Here is a 23,292-nt window from a genome sequence, read left to right as displayed (position 1 = left end):
TAAATCATGAAAATTAGAGGGATTTCTAGAAAGGGAAGATTACCTATAGCAATTTGCTATACATCAGCAAAAACCAGAGAGAGAGAAAAGATGCCAAGGGCAATGAACTTGGTAATTAAGACATCACTGAGTGATTTTGGAAAAGAAGGGCCATTAGATTCTGTTATAATTCTCTCATCTTGAGAAAGGTAGTAGACCTCTTTGGGTACCTAATGAAAGCTGTAGACCAGTTGCGAGTGGAAATACGCATACACAAATAATTTTGTCATATAACTTAAAAGAGTTTTTCTCAGACCCCTTTGAAATCACTTTAGGATCCCCGCTGTAGCTTAATTGGGTTTAAATGTTAGATTGAAGTATTGATGCATTAGCATTAAAAGTTTCATGTCCAAGATCTAATTAAGCAAAGGAAAACAGGTATATCTACCAGATGGACACTGATAATGAGATGAATCTCATACTTTGAAAATACACATGGAAACCTGCAGTTATATAAAAACTGTTGATCATTGCTTTCTCTGGTTTTGACTCTAGACACATCAAAAATGAATCTGCCAAGTCCAGTTTTCTGATCTTTTCCTACCTAACATTCCAAGTGTTCTCAGCTGGCCACGTATTATTTACTAAATCCATCTCTAGCCTTTTGGGCCCGCTATATCAAATGTCACAAAGTGTAATTGTTTATGTGTACCGCTCTCGATCAAAATATTCCAGCTGGCAGTTTGAGGGAGGGCTGGGACAATGGGAAGAGGACAGAATGTAAGATGCAGAGGTACCGAACACATGAAAAGATTTTTTCCATTTGATGGTTTAATTGTTCGATTTTTTTTAATCCGCAAGTGCCTTTTGGCTTTGTCTCTTCCGTGTTATCTGCAGCAAAGCATAATGCACGTCAGCCATTACACGGCTTCATTTTTCAGAGATGGGGTCTATTATTTCATGCCTCATTCACACGTTACTTTAGTAACTCCACACTGCTAGCAGCTGTCCCTCAGTCTCAGCTAGTCATCCCTAGTCCTTTATAGCCTTCCCACCACCCCCACCTCACAAAAAAGCAAAGCAAAGCAAACGAAAACCACTGTGGATTCTCTGGTAACGTGGCAAGAATTGGCTAAATTCTCTAGCAAGAATTGTATCCAGCGCTCCCCACAGCTCATTCATATCTTACAAACAGAAAGAAACAATAAACATTTGTTAGTTGTATTTTGTGCTTTCTTGGTGCCAAATGCCACCTGATTTGTCCACGGGTTTTTCCTATTATTGTTTCCTAGCATCGTTCATTCTGTTCCAATGCTCTCGGCAATGATTTTTCATTATATTGTAATGAGAAACATTAAACTGACCCATTAATGACACAAGTGATTTTATTCAGAACAAGAAGAAAACAAGAGTGTTGGTAATATTTGGTCAAATTTTTTTTAAAGATTTATATAATATTATTAAGAACATCCCCAAACACTAAGCCTTTTTTTTTAACTGAAATAAAAAGAACATATATATAATAGTGGGTTTGGGTGTGAGGCAAATTTTATAAGTGCAAATTAAGTGTAAGTAATTTTAGAAGCATACATTTTATTAGTATAAATTAACTGACTATATTATGCCATGTTAAACTACATCCTAATGAAGCCCAAATCACTCCAGTTGATTAAAAACTTGATTTTAAGTGATCCGCAATTTTATCAAAAGAAGTTGTAATAACTCTGTTCTTCTCCTTTTACAACTATTTGTTTGTTTGTTTGCCTTTCATAAAGAAACTCTCAAGAGTTCTATCACAACAACGTTGGGGGAAATCCAAAGAACACACTGAAGATGGCTAAGGGACATAATCCTTTCATCATTCTGGCTGAAAATAAAAATACTGGTGGTAAATGCTTTTTAAGTAAAGTTCTGAGGAGACCCAAGATTCACAGGAAGCATTAAAAACGTAGACTGGAGCAAACAAACAACTGAGCTCTTCCTACTTCTGCTGAGAGAAGGGCCAAATATTCTGCCGCAGATTACATGTCTCTCCTTAGTTGAAATGAAAATGGGTGGTTCAACCACAATTCGAATGGTGCTGAGTTCCAAGGAAATATTCAGAATTCATGCTATAACGTTTATTTAACTTTAAGAGATCCCAGCATGTTTTATGTACATCACTGTTCTCTGTGAAAAGTACATACAAGATAATTTTCAACAAAGGTCTATGTGTGTGTTTGGGGGCTGGTGTCTGTATGGGTCTGTACTTGTGAAAGAAATATTTATTGAAAGCTATTTACATTAATTATATAATTAATAACTGCAGGCAACCCTTATACTGATTGTGTTTGCTACCTGTACTGTTATTTCTCTCTCTCTTCTTCCTTTTGTCCCTCCCCTGCTCTCTCAATCCTTTTCTCCCTTACCCTCTTTCTCTCCCTCCCCTCCACTCTCTCCTTGCTCCCCTCTTTCTCTCCCTTTTTCTCTCACACACACAGACACACAGACACTTAGCTTTTGCCATGACCATATTACAGTTGGGAAAACCATGGCAAAGGAAATTCAACAATCTGCTGTATATTCCACAGGTGGTCAGTGATAGGGACTTAAAAAACTACTTCATTCAGAACATTTTTGTTGAGAAAGAATTAACATACATCACTGTATAAGTTTAAGATGAATAGCATGATGTTTTGGTTTATACATATTGTAAAATGATTACAACAGGTTCAGCTAACATCCACCTTCTCAGATAGATCTGATAAAAAGAAAAGAAAAAAAGAACAAAATTTTTCTTGTGATGAGAATTCTTAGAATTTACTCCCTTAACAACTCTCCTATATATCATACAGCAGGGTTAGCCATGGTCATCATGTTGTATATAACAACACTAGTATTTATTTACCCTGTAAGTGGAAGTTTGTACCTTTTAACCATTTTCCTACAATTTCCATCTCTCCATACTCTACCTCAGGTAATTTTTTTGTTTTGTTTTGAGATTCCACATATAAGTGAGATCATACATATTTGTCTTTCTCTGACTTAGTTCACTTAGCATAGTGACTTCAGGGTCCATCTATGTTGTAGCAAATGGTAGGATTTCTTCATTTTTTTATGGATGAATAATGTTCCATTATATTATTAGAATTCCATCAAATATACCATTTTTTAAATCCATCTATCCTTCCATGGACACTTGAGTTGTTTTCATGTCTTGGCTATTGTAAATAATGCTGCTATGGACATGGGAAGGTGCAGATAAGTTTCTGAGTTGGTGTTTTCATTTCCTTTGCATATATTCCCAGAAGTGGAGCTGCTGGCTCAGATGGCAGTATTTTTTATCCTTTTTGAGGATCCTCTGTACTATTTTCCATAGTGACTATACCAATTAACAATCCCACCAAGAGTGTACAAGGGTTCCCTTTTCTCTACTTCCACACTAGTATTTATCACGTCTTGTCTTTCTGATGATGTCCATTCTAACAGGCATGAGGTGATACCTTTTTGTGGTTTTAATTTTCATTTCCCTAGCGGTTAGTGATATTGGGCATCTTTTCATGTACCTGTTGGGCCTTTTGTATATCTTTTATGGAGAATATCCATTCAGGTCCCTTGTCCTCTTTTTAATTGGGTCAAATGTTTTGTTGCTATTGAGTTGTATGAGTTTTTTCCATATTTTGGATATTAAGCCCTTATCAGATATAGATGGTTTGTAAACATTTTCTCCCATTCTGTAGGTTGCCTTTTCACTTTGTTTCTTTTGCTGTACAGACGTTTTGAGCTTGATATAATGCCACTTGTTTATGTTTTTATTTCGTTGCTTGTACTTTAGGTGTCTTAACCAAAAAATCATTATCAAGATCCATGTTAAGGAGCTTTATTTCTATGTTTTCTTCCAGGAGTTTCATGGTTTCAGGTCTTACTTTTATATCTTTAATGCACTGCAAGTTAATTTTGTGAGTAACGTAAATATGTGCCCAGTTTCATTCTTTTGCATGTGAATATCTAATTATCCCAGCACCATTTACTGCAGAAACTGTCTTTTCTCCATTGAGCATTCTTGGTTCCCTTATCCAGCATTAGATAATGGTATATGCTTGGATTTATTTTCAGGCTTTTGATTCTGTTTCATTGTGTCTGTCAATTCTACATGTCTGTTGCTGTGCCAGTTCCATACTGTTTTAATGACTATAGAGTAGAGATGAAATTAGGAAGTGTGATGGCTCCTGCTTTGTTTTTCTTTCTCAGGATTTCTTTGGCTATTCAGAGTCTTTTGTGGTTCCATATACATTTTATGAGTGGTTTTTTTTTTTTTTGACTTCTATAAAAAATGCATTCGAATCTTGATAGAGATTACATTGAATCTATAATGGCTTATGCTACTATTGATACCTTAATAATACTAATTCTTCTAATCCATGAACATGAGATACCTATCCATTTATTTGTGTCTTCTTCAATTTCTTTCATCAATGCATTGTAGTTCTCAGAGCAGAGATATTTTATCTCCTTAAAGTTATTTCTAAGTATTTTATTGTTTTTGATGCTAATATAAATGAGATCAACTTCTTTATTTCTTTTTCCGAAAATCCATTGTTAGCATATAGAAACATAACTGATTTCTGTGTGTTAATTTTATATCTTGCAACCACTAAATTCATTGATTAGATCTAACAGTTTTTTTGTGTGTCTTTAGGATTTTCTATATATAAAATGTCACCTGCACATAGAGATGATTTTACTTCTTCCTTTCCAATTCTGACACCTTTTATTCTTCCCCTTCTTTTTTTGCCTAATTGTTCTAGCTAGGATATCTCGTACTATGTGAAATAGAAGTGATGAGGGTGGGCATCTTTGTCTTGGTCTTGATCTTAAAGGAAAAGCTTTCAAATTTTACCACTGAGTATGAGGTTAACCACTGGCTTGTCTGTATGGCCTTTATTATGTTAAGATGTTTTTCTTTGATGCCTAATTTGTTAAAGTTTTTATCATGAATGGATGTTGGACTTTGTCATATGCTTTCTTTGCATCTATTGAGATGATCATATGACCTGTTGGTCTCTTTCATTCTATGAATGTGACACATCACATTAATTAATTTCTATATGCTGAACTATCTTTGTATCCTAGGTGTAAATCCCATTGGATCATGGTGAATAATCCTTTTAAGGTGCTACTGAATTTGATTTGCTAGTATTTTTTTAAGTTTATTTATTTATTTTGTGAGAGAGAGAGAAAAGGGGAGAGGCAGAGAGAGAGGGAGAGAAAGATAATTCCAAGCCGACAGGAGGCTCGAACTCATAAATTGTGAGATCATGACCTGAGCTGAAACCAAGAGCTGGACGCTCAGCTGAATGAGCCACCCAGGCGCCCCTGATTTGCCAGTATTTTTATTGAGAATTTTTACGTTTATATTCATCAGGGATATTGCCTGTAGTTTTCTTTTCTAGTGGTGTCAGGATAATGCTGGCCTCATAGAATGAGTTCTGGAATGTTCCCTCATCTTCAGATTTTCAGCAGAGTTTGTATTGGTGTTCTTTAAATGATTGATAAAATTCACATGTGAAGTCATCTGGTCCTGAGCTTTTCTTCTTTGGGAGATTTTTGATGATTGATTCAATCCCTTTACTAGTAATTGGTCTATTCAGATTTGCCATTTCTTCCTGGTTCAGTTGTAGCAAGTTGTATGTTTCTAAAAGCTTTTCCATTTCTCTTAGGTTGTCCAGTTTGTTAGTATATAGCTATTCATACCATTAAGAATGTTTTGTTTACTAAGCTATACGTCTGGTTTATTTCAAGAATCCAGTGGGTTTGGGTTGCTTTCGTGTGTTTATTTCTGAAAATTTGTAGGGCTGAAGCTTCTGAGAGACTGGGTCAGTTTGGATCATCTAACCAGGTTATCTTTGGAAAAATAACATGACCCAATATCATGTGGCTTCCATCAAGTTATTGCTTATAACAGATACAGTTTCCTAAGAGATGCTTAGGTTAAATTGATTGAGGAAGTAATTAATTATTACAGGCAAAAATATTATAATGTCAGGAATATGTTAAACATTAACAATTTTCTGTTTAGGATTCCTTATTCTATTCATAATATATGAAATTACTGGCTAGGTTTTATAGCTTCCTCATGCCTATTTAATAGCTGAGAGTGTTCAAGCTGATTATTATGGTACATTAGAACTTAGTTGATGGCAACATGAAATATCGTTCAATTTCCTAAGGTTCCTAAGCAGAAATTCTAATAGAAATATAATGTAAGCAAATTGCTGTTCCCAGAATTTCTGCTTAGACTATTCTAATCATACGCATATCCCCTTTGTTATAATACCCCAGTTTATTCCCACCTATTTGTTAAGATCCAGGTCAAGTTAACTTTTTATAAAGCTCTAATTCTTACAGAAGAGTTATTCTTCCCTCTTGCTTCTATAGAACTCTGCATGGATCTCTTTCTACTCCAACACCTCTTAAATGGATGGCTAAGAGAAATCGGACAATAGAGACCGTCATTTTCTTCTGTATATTCCCAATGCTTGTGAAGTTGCCTGATAAGTGAATGCTACTGAATATCAGTCTTGCTCAGATTCATGAAACAGGGTTATGTCATCCATCAGATTTCAGTTTTAGTCAGATAGATATGTCTCCATGTTCAATTTGGGTAATGGGTCTCACACAATCTTATAGCTTAATTGCTTAAGACACTTAAATCCATAAGTAAGCAATGACAGTTCTCTTAGGAGTTTGTGACTTACCTTACTTGACTTGTGGTCCACATTAAAAATGGCAATTGCATCCTCTGTTTTTTTCCTTCCAGATTTGGTTATTACATATTCAGCAAGTTTGTTTGCTAAATAGGTCTTTCCAGTACCACTAGGTCCCGAGAGTATAATTCTGTGATGCTCCATCAACAAGTTAAAGTACCTTTGGGTAATTGGTTTAGGAATCAGTGTATCAAAAACAAAACTGTCCAAACTGTTTTCTTCTACCCCTGAAGGAAGAAACAAAGGGAATAGCATGCCTTATTGTTCTACATAAGCTGGGATTTAAAATACAGTGCTGACAACAGAGTTATTAGTTTCAGGGATGCAGGCCTTGTAAAATTCTTTCCTTGATATTTCTATCTCACAACCATGTGCTGCCGTTTTAGCCCCCCCCCCAAATAAACAAACAAACGAACACATCAGTAATAAGGCAGAGTGAACATCCCAAAGAAAGTTAGCTGTTTCCTTTGGTTCAGGCTTAGCTCTATTGTCTACTTCATGTTTCCCAAGTAGGTTTCCAGACAGAAATGGAAGAATTACTATCATTTCTATCATAATATTTTCCTTGCCTTTGAAGGTGATAGTTTTGTTAAGAACAAGTGTAAATATTCAATGGAATACTACGTGGCAATGAGAAAAAATGAAATATGGCCTTTTGTAGCAACGTGGATGGAACTGGAGAGTGTAATGCTAAGTGAAATAAGCCATACAGAGAAAGACAGATACCATATGGTTTCACTCTTATGTGGATCCTGAGAGACTTAACGGGAACCCATGGGGAAGGGGAAGGAAAAAAAAAAAAAAAAGAGGTTAGAGTGGGAGAGAGCCAAAGCATAAGAGACTGTTAAAAACTGAGAACAAACTGAGGGTTGATGGGGGGTGGGAGGGAGGGGAGGGTGGGTGATGGGTATTGAAGAGGGCACCTTTTGGGATGAGCACTGGGTGTTGTATGGAAACCAATTTGTCAATAAATTTCATATATATATAAAAAAAAGTTGAAAAAAATTTAAAAAAAAAAGAATAAGTGTAAATATTAAAGCATATGTGTACATTCTTCCCTTTTCTTTCTATTTTTCCCTTCTCTTTGTTTTCTCCTATCTCTCATTACAAATCCTAGCTGTACAACCACTTAAGCTTTTGAAGAATAGAAATTGTGATATTTGGCAAGGAATTAAGAAGCAGAGCAACAGTATCTCCTTTTACTAACCCAAGCACCTTAATCACAAAATCAAATATTGGCAAATTCCTCTATTAATCCAGTTTATGTAGATGTGCTCTGGCTCTTTAACATATATGAGCAAGGAATTATGGAGACAAGTATACTTTAGATATTCCATTTGCCTATAATTAATCACATCATCCAAAGCAAACAGAATTTCTCATCCCCGATTCTTAACATCTATTCTCTATCCCCAGTGGGTATTTATTGGGTACACACACAGATTTTAAAATCAAAGATACAGTGATGAATATATTACTTTGGGATATGCAACGAATTCTTTGAACCCTCCCTAAATGAAAGATGGTACTGGAGAAAACCTAGAAATTTGAAATTCCCTCATCACATTCCTCTTCTTCAGTCTTAGAGAATCTTCAAAATTTCACATCCCAGAACTCAAAGAATTTCATTTACTTCAATTTTGGTGTTTTTAGTAGGGTTTTAGTGTTTTAGTAAGATTTTAGTGTTTTAAGAATAAGTATGTCTCGTTTCATATTAAAACCATTGATGTGGTTAAGAGAGCTTTCAAGTAATGAAACCTTGAAGTGAAATTGCAACCAAAGAGGAAGAAAGAAAGAAAGAAAGAAAGAAAGAAAGAAAGAAAGAAAGAAAGAAGAAAGAAATGTTGGCTAAAAGATACAGTTGTGTTTTTCTTTTCATTTTTCTTTTTACCTTTCAGGTTCACAGTAATGACATTATTATCTCCAACAAGATATCCACAAGGCAGCAGTTCAGGCACTTCTAGGCTATGGGATCTAATTAAATCTCCTATACAGTAGCTAGCAATGCAGTCCGAGCTCAGACCAAGGCTAGTGGATGTATCAATTCGGAACACATATTCCTAAAATGATACACACAAAAAAGGAAGTCAAAACAGAGATTCAACTCATCTACTACAAATACAAAACTCCTGGGGATATGAAGCTAGCTGTCAAGATTTTTGAAATAGGCAATAAGAATTATTAATATCACACAGCACAACGAGAAAGCTTTCCTTACTATTTGAAAGGGAGGTAGGAAAAGCAAAGTCCACGTTATTAAAGCTAAGGAAAGCATGTAAAATAAAACAGATGTGAAACTTAGTATCAGGAAATTTTGTACAACTTACCTTAAAGAGACGTCTGATTACACCATCTAAGACATCCCACTTGGTTTTTCCACTAACACCAATGGATCCTATCAAATAGGCCTGAGACTTCTGTTCCTAAATAAGAACAAAAAGAACCGAATAAAACCCAGTCATATGTCTTATTACTACATTTCCTACTAAAACATATTAATGTACTACTACTAAGGACTAAAATGTTTATTAAGCCTATAGGTCTTATTGTAACAGACCTGCATGGTATATTATATAAAATAAAACACATCCCAACAAACTAACTAAACAAACAAACAAAGTAACATCAATAGTAACAAAAACAAGAAAGAAAGAGATGAGATAAAGTGGTATGGAAAACTAATTCATGACCTGTTTGGTAATAGGGAAAATAGTCTTTTGCTTTAATGCAGTGGGTGCATTCTTGAGTAGATGCAGCTTGGTAGAAGGGAAATGGTGATCGAGAGGCAAGAGAACTATTTCATATAAGACCTACAACTTCCTCCTACTAATTTTGTGGCCTGATCTTTGTTAAGTCTAAAATTCAGGTTGTTTTCATGTATTGATTTAGATGATATCAAATCCAGCTTTTAAAACTAAGTTATCCACAGTAGCATGGCCTTCACATATTTACAAAACAGTTTCCACTTTGAATTTATCAAAAAATTTACTACAAGAACATGTCAGGGATCCTACAGGAGCCATTTTATCGAGCAAAGAATGGTCCCAAATTTAGTATCTTCTTTCGAAAAAAAAATTTTAATGTGTATTTATTTTTGACAGAGAGAGAGACAGAACACGAGCAGGGGAGGGGCAGAGAGAGAGGGAGACACAGAATCCGAAGCAGGCTCCAGACTCTGAGCTGTCAGCACAGAGCCCGATGCGGGGCTCAAACTCATAGACGGTGAGATCATGACCTGAGCCTAAGTCGGACACTCAATTGACTGAGCCACCCAGGCGCCCCTATTATCTTTTTTTGTGGGATGGGATTTTGAGGACTTTTTACATATATTGGACAAATAAGCAATTTGAGATTTATAGTCTGAGTGGAGCCTCTTTTATGATGACTGGAAATGGTTACATAAAATAGTGATCATGACTCCAGTAGATATAATTAGCTAGTTGCTATGTTACAATCTTGGTTCTAGTCACTGACTGTATTATCCTCAAGAGGTGGTAGAATAACAACTGAATCAGATATTAGAAGATAAGGATTCTACAATGCACAATATCTACCACCTCACTTAAGAAATGTGACTTTAGGTAAGTCACCTAGCCATCTCATCAAGAGGCCTTGATTTCTTCATCTATAACATTTGCCTCTATAAGGGTAAATGATTATTACCACTATTTAGATATAATCCAAGTTAGAAGTCAATACCTTTTTCAGAAAAGGTTAAGAAATTCACAACAAACCATTGTGATTTTTTTTTTTTTTTTTTACTACTCTTATGGACTGAGTGTTTGTGTCTTTCCCAAATCCACATGTTAAAGACACAATCCTGTGTGATATTTGGAAATGAAGCCGTTAGGAGGTAATCAGGTTAAGTCAGTAGAATGGCGCTCTCATGATGGCATTAGTGACCTCATAAGTGGCGGGGGGTGGGGAGAGGGAGACACCCAACTTTCCCTCTCCCCAAGTACACACACTGAGGAAAAGACATGTGAAGACATATTGAGAGATGGCTATCTGCAACGCAATGAAAGAGTCCTCACTAGAAACCAAATTAGCTAGCCCCTTGGTCTTGGACTTTACCATGGTGTGAAAATAAATTTTTGATCTGTAATACAGCCAGTCTATGGTATTTTGTTATGGCAGCCCAAGAAGACTAAAACAATTCCTTTCAATGTTCAAAAACATTGCCTTTTAGAATTATGTTAAAATAGAAAACTTGCTTTCTAGTAGTATTATAACCCAGTCAAAACAAATGTGTTCATACAATGCTTTGTAAGTAGCTGCTTTCAAATTAGAGATAGCTTAAGCTTCACTGAGACTATTAGAATCTTTCACATGAAGACCCACTTGGGAAAATCAAGCAAAAATCTACAGCTCAAGAAGAAAGTTTATGGCATTGGAATTCTTGGAATATTTCTCAGTGTAAAAATTCACAAGTGCTATCTTACTTTTTAAACTTCAATATTTCAACTATTTTAAAATTCCAAAGGACTTTTCTGTTTTTCTGTTTGATGGGAACAAATTCAGATACTTGCAGATTTGTATTTTTGGCCACTCGACTACAAACTCAACTTGAAATAATATTTATAGTTTTCAAAAAAGACTTGAGTCACAAGGACATTGTCAATTTGATAGCAATAATTGATTCCAGAAAAATTAAAATATTTGCCTTATCTTCTAAGACTTTGCTTATAAATGACACATAGGTAGCATCAATAGAATTTTCATACTAAGTTCAGTAAATACATCTTTCTAGTGTCTAGAATGTTCATCTAGCATATAGTCTCTTCTTTGTACAAAAACTATATTGACAACCCTGGTAACGTGTTACTACACATCATAAATATCCCCTGTATTTTACAGATGATACCAAAAGAATGTTAGACAAGATGTTTATGTCAAAGAAAATAATGATTCTTTTCTGAAGCTATAGAAATGAGAGTGGTTGACAACCACTATTGTCATCAGTGAATGAACATGAGATATTGAGACATATTTCTACCTATATAATGATGTAATTTCTTTTGAGTCCCTAACTTTCATACTTTTATGACATATTAAGTGAATGACAAGATACATACTGCTGATAGCATATTTACCAGGACAAATATCCAATATAAGATACATTTGATTCATGGTCATGTTCATCCTTTAGGAATATTTAGAATTTAAGATTAAAAACATACCTTTGCTCGGCCGTAGCCCTTGCTTATGGAGACTATAATTTTCACACTGCGGCCATCTTTGTGTCCAGTTGTATCACCAGCATCGTCGAGCAAAATATCTACCAAATTTTCAAAGAAGTAAGTAAACACGTGCGCACACACACACACACACACACACACACACACACAATAGAGTCATATTGGCTTGGAATTGTTTACTATCATTGTTTTCTCCCTCACAGTTTTATATCTATCAGTAGGAATATATGGCCTTTTTGCTTCCCATTCTAGCCAAACTGGTTTGAAAAATCTCAGCTTTCAAGAAGATGAATTACTGTGGTTGGGCTGAAGGTTCAGTCTAAGAATTTATTTCTGCTTCCAAAGATCTTCACTCACATGCTGGGCCATTGCCCTCAGATGGGGAAATGAAGGGTTTCTTTTCCTATTGCACACACGTCTGAGTAATACCTGGGTAATATTCAGTTACCATCATTGCAACTGTGACACACTGAAAAGCCATTTGGTTTTTCCATCCAACCTAAAATATCCAAGCTCAATACCCATGTAATTTATGAAAGCTAAGGTGCTGAGATTGGGTGTCAACTAAAATTATTGCCAAGCATTTGGCATATATCCAGCTATATTACTGCTTACCTTATATCTATAATTATTAGGTACTGTTACTGAATTTCAACCACAGCATTATACTTCCCTATAGAAGTATATTAATTATCACTCTCCTGTACCGTTTATGCTTATGGTTTTAAAACCAAAACAGTATTTCTAGTAATCAGCTAAGACTTACAGAAGCCTGATAAAGCTAGCTAACCTGCAAGCACCAGCCTTTAAATATAATTGAAGATTAATTTTCAAACTATACCATATGAGATTAACATCCAATTTGGATAATTATTAACGTCAACTATCCCACATATATGTTATTATAGAGCCACATTTAATATGGCTTTGAGGATAATGTTATTATAGAGCCATGTTTAATATGAAGATAGTGCTTTGTGCAAAAAGGAACTCAGTTACGTGCTAAAGAGCACATGAGCCTGGTGACAAGGGGAGTCAATTACTGTGACTAAATTTATAGAGAGAAGGGCTGTGAATGTACTCGCAGAGAAACAATAATTTAATCAAATAGTTTTTGAAAATAGAATGGTTCTATTATCTTAATAATTAAGAATATGTCATTTCACAAAGAGTAAAAAAAATGCCTTAAGATCATAACAATAAAAAAATCCACAGATTTTGAGGAAAATGGATATTTTTGCCAAAAATTTTTAAAATATGAAAGACAATCTCCCTACTGGAAATTCAATTCTTTTGCCAGATCAACATCCTCACAATCTCTTACTTTTTTGCTTATCTCAGTCAAAAATAAAACCCTTTTTTAAGTGTCATTTAATCTTCTTGCTCTTTTTCTTAGAAGTTTAGAGTGGCTTATGTTGGCTGCATGCATGTAAATTTCTGGTATCCCATGACCAAATTATCTATCTCTTTAGTACTTTGCTCAATTAGTTCTAAATGTTCATAAATATTCAAAAATACTTCTTAAGCCTAAAAGATACCAGGAACTGTGCTGGGTATTGGGAAGGAATACCCATTCAGGTGAAAAGGTGAGAAGGAAAATGAATTTCTTGCTCTTTTGGCATGTGTTAAGTGCCAGAAATAAAGGCATGAGGCAGTGAAATAGAGTAACTGAAGGGAGGCTGCTCTACACAGATAGGGCATCCTGGAAGGCTTCCATGGGGAGGTTCTATAAGACCAGGTGGCTGAGAAGTGCTATGCAAGTAAAGACCAAGGAAAAGAGGTCCAGAAAACAAGAACAGATGCAAAACCTTCGATGAAAGAGGTGTGTGTGTTCAAGGGTTTGGGTGGTAGGAGGGTGGAGATCAAGGGGTTGGGGGGACTAGTACGGAATGATGTGGAGGTAGCTAAGGGCCAGATCATGAGTGGCCTAGTACTCCACATCAAGGTATTTAACCTGATTTCTGATCTACTTCTCTGCCCAAGTTTGTCTTGGAGCATGTTTCTCATTTCACTTTATGCTCACTCTTAAAAACTGCCAGAACTGGGGCGCCTGGGTGGCGCAGTCGGTTAAGCGTCCGACTTCAGCCAGGTCACGATCTCGCGGTCCGTGAGTTCGAGCCCCGCGTCGGGCTCTGGGCTGATGGCTCGGAGCCTGGAGCCTGTTTCCGATTCTGTGTCTCCCTCTCTCTCTGCCCCTCCCCTGTTCATGCTCTGTCTCTCTCTGTCCCAAAAATAAATAAAAATGTTAATAAAAAAAAAAAAACAAAAAAACAAAAAACTGCCAGAACTGTGAAATTCTTCCTGAAGGCAGTGACGTACATGTCAACCAGTAAATGAATGAATGACTGTCCTTGGCTTCTCATACGGCTACTTAAAGGAAAAGAGTATGGGAGTTAAAAGGTCAGATACTGGATTCATCCAGACCTGGGTTCAAATATTAACTCTACATCTTACTAGTTGCATGATCTCGAACAAATCATTATAGTTTCTTTCCTAAGTGTTGGTTTCGTCATCTGTAAAATGGGGCTCAAACAGCCCTTACTTCATAGGGTTACTGAGACCATAAGAGATAATGCTTTTACAACACTGTCTCCCCAGTGTTTAATACCGCCAGCTGTTGTAACCACTATTCACTTTGTGCAGGTGTTCACTGTAATCCCTTCTCCGCACAGTGGGAGGAGTACATCCTGACTCACTCCGTGTCCCCTCCTGTCCTCACCATATCGATAGGATGATCACCTGAAGAAACAACTCCAAGAAAAAAATGAAAACCAGCAAATTTGAGGTAAGGGTTCTCTGTGGGGTTTCCTTAATGGAAAATAAGTTATGGTTCTCTGTCAATATTTTAAGGAAGAATAAAAAGATCTGCCATTTTGGTTACAATCCAATGAAGTTATGACAAAAAAAAATGAAGTATTTTCAAATTTATGTCTTTACTAGATGTATGGAATGTGTAGTTATATTTCAGGAAATGAAAGTTTGTCAATTATCCACTCTCCTGCCTACTTCTCTCCTTTTTTAAAAAAAATTAATCATGAAGCCTAGAAATTTTTTTTTTTTTTGTTAAAAAGCCACAGCATAAAGGCATTTTTGATTTCTAATTCTGAATCCACTAAACAAGAGTGAGGACAATGAAAACAGTACCCTAGTCATGTGATTTAATGTTTTTTTTTAAATTCAGATACAATTATCACTAATGAAAAATGATTAAGGAAATAAAATAATATAGAACTAAAGATAAAATGTATACTTAAAAAGTACATCTTTGAAACCCCCTCAAAACATTCGCCCCAAATTCTGATTCACGGACATCAGTAATTTCAGGCTGATGAATACAGAGATTATAAATTTTATTATATTTTATATTTATCTTTATGAGTTTTACTTTTTCCTAGACATGAATTTTTAGTTTCATTTTTAGAAGGCTTCTGTTTCTAAACTATCTTTAGTACTAACTGTGCCTCCTTTAAACTTTACTGTATTTCCATGAGATAAAACAATATCACATAACAAGCAGTGAAATCCTGCCATTAAGCCATCGTGTAAGGTACCAGCCCTTGCTCGTCTTTCCTTAAGGAGTCCAGCGAGGACACAGACACTGACTGCCTTTGGCTGTGGACCCTACTTTGACTTCTCTGTTAGGCTCATCACGGACAACATATAGGATTTTGCTCAGGGCCACCAGAATCTATACATTTAAGTTTTTATTTTTTTTTCTTTGTTGGCATCTTTTGAAGAGTGTGGATGATGACACCTTACAGACAATTTACACATTCAAGTTACGACCATAGTCCCATAGTTTGATTCCGCTGAATGATTTTTAAGTTCGTTTAATTATGACTTCTCTCTGTTTCTTCTTGGCTACTAACATTGGTTTTACTTGATGCTTAGTCTCAGAATTCATTTCCCTCCCCCAATACCTGCCAAATGTTATATACAGTGTTTTCCTGAATTTCAGGGAGTTCCTACTTGTCTTTTAGTTGCCACTTGCCTCTTCTAAGAAGAAAGCAAGTTATATATTTAAGCCCTTCATTTTACATTATGAACAGCAGATGTAACAGAATTGTTAACATTCTGACTTTTTAGAAGAGGTATGACTTATTACAAATTTTCATCAATATCAGCATGCTGTATCTCTGTTTCTTTTCTTCATCTCTATTTTAGTGTAATTTAAGGCAAGCCGGGAAGAACTATATAGTTGTATAATGGAATCCAAAGTTATCCAGGAACATGCATATCATTGGTTTCCAAGCGTCATCTGGTGGCTATGCTTTGCAATTACCACAGATCTTCATGTAACTCTTTCCTAAACTAAATCTTATGTACATAAAATGATTCACTGCTCTATACTTTATAAATGATAGTTCATCAGATACGGAGACAACATTATGTCATATGATTCTATTTGCAATGAAGTAAAACTGTACCCTGGTTCCATCATTAGTACCGCTGCACACAATAACAGAATCCAGTGAATTCTTTACATTTGTTGAAAACTTAATAGAACTGTGATGTACTAGCATTATGTTCTGTCCAGGTAACGTCATGCACAATCATCTGGTCAAATTTAGGAACAGGTCCTGATGCACTCGTAAATGGGCTTTGTACACTTAAAATACTGTACGACTGTGTGGGATTATTAGCATTATATTCATAAATACTAACGATCACCACTGAGAATATCATTTCTTTATTGTGTTTGTAATCACCAAGGAAGTATTTCTCAAGCACAAGTAATTTTTTAAAATGATATGGAAACCATTATGTCTTACGTCTGTCACTCTTTCACAGAGCATATTCTTTTAAAAGTATAACAGAGTAGAATACATTTTTAGGAGAAGAATAGGACTATTTCTGAGAATTCAGAGTGCTAACATGTTTAGGAGAGTGAGTTTAAGAACAGCGGTGGGCACGATTCTCCAATGCCAGCCCCCTCTCCCCTCATGAAATCATAGGCATGATGTCATTCAGGCAGGTGTGTGCACAAAATTACCTGAGGTAACAGACTCTGTGATATTCAGGTTGTTCAGAGAAAGTCCCAGTGACTGGCGTGAAGATGAGGAGGACGAACTACTTGAGGACTCTGACGGTGGACGAGCAGGCTTAGCTGCGTGACCAGTTTCTGCCTTCAGGCGGTCATTTTCGGCCTTCAGTATTTCAATTTCATTCTGTTGTGGAGACGGAAAATACAGGAAAACAAAATCCGGCCAGTTTGTGTGAGAAAATGGCACCGACTCTTTCATCAGAGGTAATTATTTTGTTTATTAAATAAAGCATGTGGTGATATGTTAAGTAAACAAATATAGATTATGAAAACAGGATTTTCTTCCAAAGAAGGTAAATTATTAACCTAGTCTCTGTTTCTTACATACATAGATTCATGTATTCACGAATATAGACGCACTAACCCTTAGAATTTATAGAAGTACTTTTTGAATGTATCATATATTTGAGGGGTCTTCTAGGACTTGGTCCCATTTGAATCAAGAGTCATATATTTGAAGAGTTTGCAAAATTTCTCATTTTAAATGCATTGTTAAATCTCACAGGTAAATAACGTCATTTGTAATAGTCTGAACTCACGTAGAGTCGACAACCAGAGCAAAACAGAAACAGTATCAATAAGGTGACTTAACATTACTGCAGAATTCCAGCCAACATCTGAAAAGTTGTTGTTCCTTCAAAATGGAGCACTAAGCTCATAAAAACAACAAGAACCTTTTGATGAATACATATGGTAGCAGATAAATCTGCTCAGCAGTGAGTTTTTCTTATTTCAGTCAACTGTGGTACGGAGTGATGACCGGTTTACAATAATAAAATGAAAACTTAGTCTGAGCCCAGCCTGGTTCTGAAATTAGCCTTCAGATGCTTCCCCAAAATACAAAAGCTTTACTTTTACAGATGGCCTTCCACACCACTGTTACTTTGCATATTTAGAAGGCTTGTGTTAAATTTCTGTAGTTTCCTCATTATGTTTTTTTCCCAATAGAAAATAGGTAAAAGTAATTGAAAGTCAGATGTCAAAAGAACGGAAAAAAAAAACCAACACAAAGGCAAATCGTGGAAAAGTGTAGACACAAGGGTTGTAGTGGTTCCTTTAAAAACTCGGCCCTCAAGTGAATCCAATCACTAGTACACGTGTCTTGAATGGCCCTTGAGTGCAACTGGCCAGTCTGTACTCCTCATTCCAGCCTTGGATTTGACAAAATGCTCCATTCAGTATTAAGAAATGAGGTGCAAAGACTGAATAAACAGACTGTGTTTCCACAGTGGGTTTAAAAGTGAGATTTGTTTTTATAATAACCAAGAGTGGAAAATAAACAATATTTTAAATCTCTCCTCTTTGTTCCTTGAAGGTGTTTCAGCACTGACCTGCATCCGGTTCATGGCTTCTCGGATCTGGTCAAGGTGATGAGCAGAGCTGAGGGCCTCCAGTCGGATATCTGTTAATTTTAATTCCTTTTCTCTGAGCTCGCTCTTCAGCTGCAGAATTATCTCTGCCTCAGCCTCCGTGCATTCACAGATCCTGAAGAAGGAAACAAACACAAAATCAGCGGTAGGAGAAAGCCGGAGGATTCGGAAAAGCAGTGCTTCTTTTAAGGCTGAGCTGCAATATTATCCAGCAGCTACAGAAGTTATTTGCTACCAGCAACACCTAAAGAGAAGGAGAAAGAGTTTTACAAACGGCAACACATTCACAGGTTCAAAACTGAAAACAGTAGCTTTTTCCTTTAATCCTTTCTTCCTATTTTCTGAACTTTAAAAACAATCCATTATTACTGAATACCAAGTAATCTTCAAAATTCCCTTGTTGCTCATATTCATGGGGCTGTGGAGTCATAGTATGACACCATTTCATTCTACCATTGTTCAAGGGACTTAAATCTCTATTTGCAGCTTATGAAACATTCTTTTTTTAAAGCAGTTATGATATTCTTAAAACATTGATTTTTCTTTTTTTTTTTGTAAACCACCGAAGAATAACATTATTTGCCACAACAATGTCTTCGAGTTACCATGAAAATCCAATATAGATATTGTAGAAAATAAATCAGAGAGATTAGTTTTGGATATTTAACTCATGGAGGAGGGTTATACAACCCTCCTGGTAGGCTCAGCTGATTTAGGAGATGGGACTAATGAAGCTAAATCACAGGTTTCAACCCATGCAAGCAGGCTAGTCGAGGGCTACCTAAAAGTCATATACATTATTTCCTTATTATTTTGTTATTGTTGTCTTGTGGGCAGTTTTGCAGGAAATATGGTGAAAGAACTTGTTTTATATTAACTGGTATCTCTTCCATTTAAAATGCGAGGACTACATTTTTGCTTTGTTTGTTGCTTACCAAAATGATAGTGTTATGTTCCTCCTTCCTATACACGTGATGGAATTATCTAGGATCTACAAATGTCTTAAATGGTCCTACTAGTGGCTCTGTGCTACGTGAGAGTTCTCTGCTAGTCACAGTCAAGAAAATTTGATTGAAATAGTATCTAAAACAAGGAATCACCACATCCGAGTACATGTTCTACATCCAAAGGTTTCATTCATTCTTGTAACAACAAACAGTGAGCAACGATAAAAATGCTATGCTAGATTATCTCGTGGAATTAAAGACAAATGGATTACAGCTTGGTTTTAGGAAAACAGCTTTGACTTCAAAAAGAGAAAGCCAGAGGTTTTTATCATTGAAATGCATGTGAGTGGTTTTAGAAAGAGCAAAAGCAGACGCTGCTTAGGTTAGAATCTGGGTCTTTGCAAATTTCATGCATCACACGCCATTTTACCGGGATCTATGCTTGTAGATCACAGGGCCATTTTGCCGTTTCTTTGGTGGCCAGACAAGGGGTGACCTGCATTGAATGCACAGTGAGACAGATACACGGACAAACGCAAGTGAAAAGAAGTGAGAACAAATGACTCATAAAAGTGGAGAATGAACTTCAAAAACATGCCAGTTCTAATATGTGAAAAGCAAAGGAGAAACAAATGCTGTCCATAGTTCTAAGGAAGATCTGAAAACGATCGGCACAGATGGTGTTGCCGCTGTGAAAGTACAACCGGACTGCATTTAGAACACAAACATGGGCTTGGCCCGAAGTTGCTTTTGAAAAATACTTCAGCATCCTGCCGACGGAGTGACTTACGCTGAGGCGGATTGTGAGGGCTTCATGGACGCGGACCCACAGTCACCTGCATTATGGGGCAATTTAGGGGATGCTGGAAGGGATGAGTCTGTAAGCTCTTCAATGTCCGAATGTGAGGAAGGAGGCTTGGTGGACTTTTTCTTCCCAAAGGCTTGTTTGAATGAGCTTCGCAGCTGCAAAGAGGACAGAAATTACCTTTCTTGTCTATTTGCACTTGGCAAATTTTGCTTTGGGGCGTTAGTTTGCAGATGCTATCCTAGCCACTGCCTGGGGTCAGTATGTACAAGCAGAGGATTAAGAGTTGCAGCACGGTATCTCTAGAAAAAAATACCATGTTTTGTGGTTTGTCTTATTCTTATATTAATCCAGCGCAGCGCAAACACGGAAGGCTTTTCAAATAGTGCAAGGTCAAGGGCATGGCTGTCAGAGCACTCATTTAAAACTAAGTACCTTGAAGGGATCTCCACTCCCAATGCTTCTCTCTTCAAGGCAATTTGTTTTAAATGGCCACTTTAGCGCTACAATCAAGTCATGTCCTGCTGACAGTATAAACTTAAAAAGCAAAATGAAATCAAATTCACCTAACACTTCATTAATTGTGATTTTCTATTCAAATTTTTCAATTCCCGTACTATTCAAAACCAGAATTGGTATCCCCTACAGCGCTATTCAGAAAATGGTTTTACCTCTTCTCTTGAAAATTTGAGATTAAAATGAAAAGACACAAAGAAAAGACATACAAGGTAATCTGTTTTTAAAAGGTATAAAAAGCCTACTGCCAAAATGAATAGCATTCATGCCAAGGTAGGGTATTTTTTATAGATGCATGCCAAATTGTCCACGGTTTATATTCACCTCACTTCCTCTAGAGTTCACCTTGCAGAAACATGAAAGAGTGTGGAATTACAAATCAAGGGAAGGAAGGCTGATCAGTATTTTAAAATATTACCTGTATAAACATTTTTTTAAACAAAAAAAATATTTCTTTCATTATTTATAGTAGGCACTCCAGTAAAATCCTCTGATGGTTTAACGTTTTGGATTTCATCAAGAGTTGTACTTGTTTCAAAAATCGACCTTTGTTTCATGGCATTCAAAGAAACCCTTTACTTCGTGGTTTTTAAACATTTTGCTGTGATAGCATCTTCTCTGTTTTTTTAGCAAATGCTTTGTGCTATCATAAATTAAATCTCTAGCAAATGTAAGGCAGTGCTCTGTTGAAGCATTTCTCTGTTTCTGCTATATTCTCTTGGTAAAAAAAAGATAGAAAGCAGACACTCATGTAGTTCATTTCTCTTGAGGCGAAGCTTTATTTACACTATAAGCCCTGTTGAAGTGAGAGGTGCGAAGACCGTCAAGGTTTCTTCTCTCCCTACTTTTACAATCTATTTCTTCTCCTCTTCCCCCAGCCCCACCATCAGTACCATCACCATCACCACCACCACCACCACCACCACCACCACCACCACTCCCACAATCTCTCCTTCTTTCTCTCCTCCACGATAAATCCCTGCCCTGTCATTTACTAACAGACGTTATCTTATTTTTCCTTACAACAACTCTATAAAGTCAGTGTTGATGATCCTATTGTTACAGATGGGAAAAATGTAGGCCCCCTCAAAGGGTGAAGGAGCCTGCCTATGGTCCCAGTAGTAAGTGGCAGAGTGGGGATTCAAACCCAAGCCTGGTCCTGACTTCAGTACCATGCCACCCTAATTTTGGTGACGAGTCCGGCATTCAAGGGGCCAGTTACCTGAATGACAGTCGTTGTAAACCGCTACAGATTCCTAAATCTCATAAGGAAAAAACAAAAACAAAAACCTGACTCATTGTGCAATAATATGCTTCTGAATGAGATGAAATGACCGTGGCTTACTTACCCAGTTTTTCTTTTTCTTTTTCTTGGAGTCAGCATCATTACCACTACCAATGCTGGAATGGCTTGTGGCACTGTTGATACTAGAAACACTTTCAGAGGAATGTTGTCTTCTGATACGGAGATCTAGCAACAGATAGACAATATCACATTAGCTCATACACTTTCACTGGGAACAAATAAGACCATTAGGCTTCCTGAGAGGAAGTCTGCTAATAAAAGTCAACACGGCTTTGTGCAAATCGTTTCAGGGCAGCTTTGGTTTTTAAGTGTAATAAAATACAACCTTATTTGCTTTAATTAAATGCGTTATCTTCATTAAGATTCATTGAACATCTCATATAAGTCTGTAGCATTGGTGGTTTAATGAGTTCCGAGTTTTTACCCAAAAATGAAATGCTATGCTACTGATTTCCACTGAATACCTGGATCAAACAGATCTTCCAAGTGATTTATTCCAAATGATTACTCCCATGGAGTAAATGGAAACTCATAACTGCATGAGAATTAATTGTGTCTTTTTAATATTAGTGCTTTGGATACAGCTACCGAAGCCAAGTATATTAATTTTCCATTTCATAGAATCATACCATGATAGAGCCAAAACAAACCTTGGAAGTCATTTAAGCACTTCAATTCACAGATGAGGAAATTGAAGTGCAAAGAAGTAACCTGACCGAGGTCAAAGAGTCAGTGGGGGGAAGACGCTCAAGAGAGAATCTGGGTAGATGACATGTATACACTAAATGGAGCACATATTTAAGACAACGCATCATAATCCCTGCCCATGACGTGGAATAGTAATGGTGACAGTAATAATAACCACAGGTAATAACAAACCTAGCTTTTACTCTGTGTTGACTCTGACCCGGGATTATTTAATTTCATTCTTAAAGCAAAGTGTTGAAATGAGTTTAATTACTAAAAAGCATTTGACCAGAGTTACAGAGCTGAAACACAGTAGAGCCAAGCCGAGACCTGGACAGATTGTAATGTCTGTCGTGCTAACTGCCACGTGATACGGGCTTGCCATGCTTCTACAAAGCATGTAGTGCTTCTCTAGTCACACAAGACGATTTGAAAAAAAAACTTTTGACATTTATTCACATTTTGAAGATATCCACTTACTCCATAAAATCAGCCTATAAGATTAATTTACAGTTGTTGAAATTGAAATTTTACTGAGAGTTAAATAAGTAATTTTACTTACTGCTTACAGTGAACTAATATTAAGTGTTAGCGGAGACACTACCAATTCATAAAATTACTTTTAAGGCCCAGTCTACTTTAAGGTCAAATCTATTATTATATTTAATTGGCATCAACGCAGACTAGCCGAGCA

The 23,292-nt window shown here is 36.4% G+C and overlaps 1 protein-coding gene across 3 annotated transcripts in view; it reads right to left on the bottom strand.

Annotated features, from left to right (window-relative positions):
* The window catches only part of NAV3 (neuron navigator 3), a 596,222-nt gene that overhangs the window by 18,800 nt on the left and 554,130 nt on the right, over positions 1–23,292 (bottom strand). For all 3 annotated transcript variants that reach the window (XM_030323286.1, XM_030323287.1, XM_032594013.1), the window contains 8 exons: positions 21,955–22,076; positions 20,075–20,247; positions 18,299–18,452; positions 16,917–17,091; positions 11,906–12,003; positions 9,053–9,148; positions 8,617–8,785; positions 6,717–6,952 (listed from right to left, as the gene is read on the bottom strand). In XM_030323286.1, the coding sequence (XP_030179146.1) occupies positions 6,717–6,952; positions 8,617–8,785; positions 9,053–9,148; positions 11,906–12,003; positions 16,917–17,091; positions 18,299–18,452; positions 20,075–20,247; positions 21,955–22,076 (1,223 nt within the window). The remainder of the gene's footprint in view (positions 1–6,716; positions 6,953–8,616; positions 8,786–9,052; positions 9,149–11,905; positions 12,004–16,916; positions 17,092–18,298; positions 18,453–20,074; positions 20,248–21,954; positions 22,077–23,292) is intronic.

The sequence above is a fragment of the Lynx canadensis genome, chromosome B4 (assembly GCF_007474595.2).
Source record: "Lynx canadensis isolate LIC74 chromosome B4, mLynCan4.pri.v2, whole genome shotgun sequence".
Classification (NCBI taxonomy): Eukaryota; Metazoa; Chordata; class Mammalia; order Carnivora; family Felidae; genus Lynx; species Lynx canadensis.
The sequence above is the reverse complement of the archived record's forward strand: the minus strand, read 5'-3'. Positions and strand labels throughout refer to the sequence as shown.